Source organism: Ailuropoda melanoleuca, unplaced genomic scaffold, assembly GCF_002007445.2.
Source record: "Ailuropoda melanoleuca isolate Jingjing unplaced genomic scaffold, ASM200744v2 unplaced-scaffold75355, whole genome shotgun sequence".
In the NCBI taxonomy this organism is placed as follows: Eukaryota; Metazoa; Chordata; class Mammalia; order Carnivora; family Ursidae; genus Ailuropoda; species Ailuropoda melanoleuca.
The window spans coordinates 1-1,204 of record NW_023250898.1 but is presented as its reverse complement, the minus strand read 5'-3'; the positions used below and the strand labels follow the sequence as shown (position 1 = coordinate 1,204).

General features: G+C 44.8%; 1 protein-coding gene across 1 annotated transcript; it reads right to left on the bottom strand.

Moving 5' to 3' along the window:
- Nucleotides 1-7: 7 nt before the first annotated feature.
- LOC117800714 (olfactory receptor 1L8-like) lies at nt 8-915 on the bottom strand (the record flags this gene model as incomplete). Its single annotated transcript, XM_034653272.1, has 2 exons — nt 290-915; nt 8-257 (listed from the first exon to the last, which is right to left on the bottom strand). Coding segments are annotated over exons 1-2 (876 nt in total), but the record flags the coding sequence as incomplete, so codon positions are not given.
- Between the last annotated feature and the right edge of the window lie 289 nt (nt 916-1,204).

Sequence of the window (1,204 nt, the reverse complement as noted above, 5' to 3'; positions counted from 1 at the left end):
CTTTGTTTCTCAGACTGTAGATAAAAGGATTTAGCAAGGAGGACAAAACTGTGTAGGCAAGTGTTGCCACACGATCTCTAACAGTGTAGGTGGACAAGGGCTGTAAATAGACATAAAAGATACTTCCATAAAAGAGTGTTACCACAGTGAGGTGAGAGCCACAAGTGGAGAAGGCTTTGCGTTTCCCAGAAGCTGAGGGGATCTTAAGAACTGTGATAAAAATTCGCATGTAAGATAAAGTAATGCACAGAAAGNCGCATGTAAGATAAAGTAATGCACAGAAAGGGGGGTCACCAAAACAACAGAACCTTCTGACATTATCATGATTTCATTGACAAATGTGGAAGAGCAGGACAATTTTAGCAGAGGGTTGATGTCACAGAAGAAATGATGGATAATATTGGAGTCACAGAAAGTGAGACGATTCAGTAGCAGTGTGTGTAGGAGTGAGTGGAGGTGAGGAAGTGAGCAGGAAAAGGCCACCAGCAGGACACAGCGGCAGTGATTCATGGTGGTGACATAGTGGAAGGGGTCACAGATGGCCACATAGCGGTCAAAGGCCATGACCACCAGAAGGCAACTGTCAGTGTTGCCCAGAGCATAAATGAAATACATCTGTGTCAGACACCCAGCATAGGAGATGGTCTTCTCTGACAGGAAGTTCACTAGCATCCTGGGGACAATTGTTGTTGTAAAGCAAATGTCAGTGAAGGACAGGAAACTCAAGAAGAAATACATGGGAGTCTGGAGCTGGGGGTCAGAGTGGATGGCCAGGATGATGAGTAGGTTCTCTATTATGGTGACTAGGTACATGGTGAGGAAGAGGATAAAGAGTGGCTTCTGGTCTTCAGGCCGGGAGGAGAGTCCCAGGAGGATGAACTCGGAGACACTCCTGGTTTGGTTGACTTTTTCCATGGTCACAGAGCCAACTAAACAGAGAAGATCTTATCATTTAACACACACACACACACACACACACACACACACACACACACACATTTCTTTCATAACCGTAATCACAAACAAACCAATAAGTATGTTTCTACCTACCTTTACTTTCCACTCATAAAGCTTTCCTTTCCTTTCCACCCGTTAGCTACCATGTGGACAACTTGTCAGATTTGTGATCCTTAATGCTGCCTTCCCCTTTTCAGCTTGCTGACTTCACATGCTTCTGGTGTTGGTAGCATGGACTTCCAGAAGA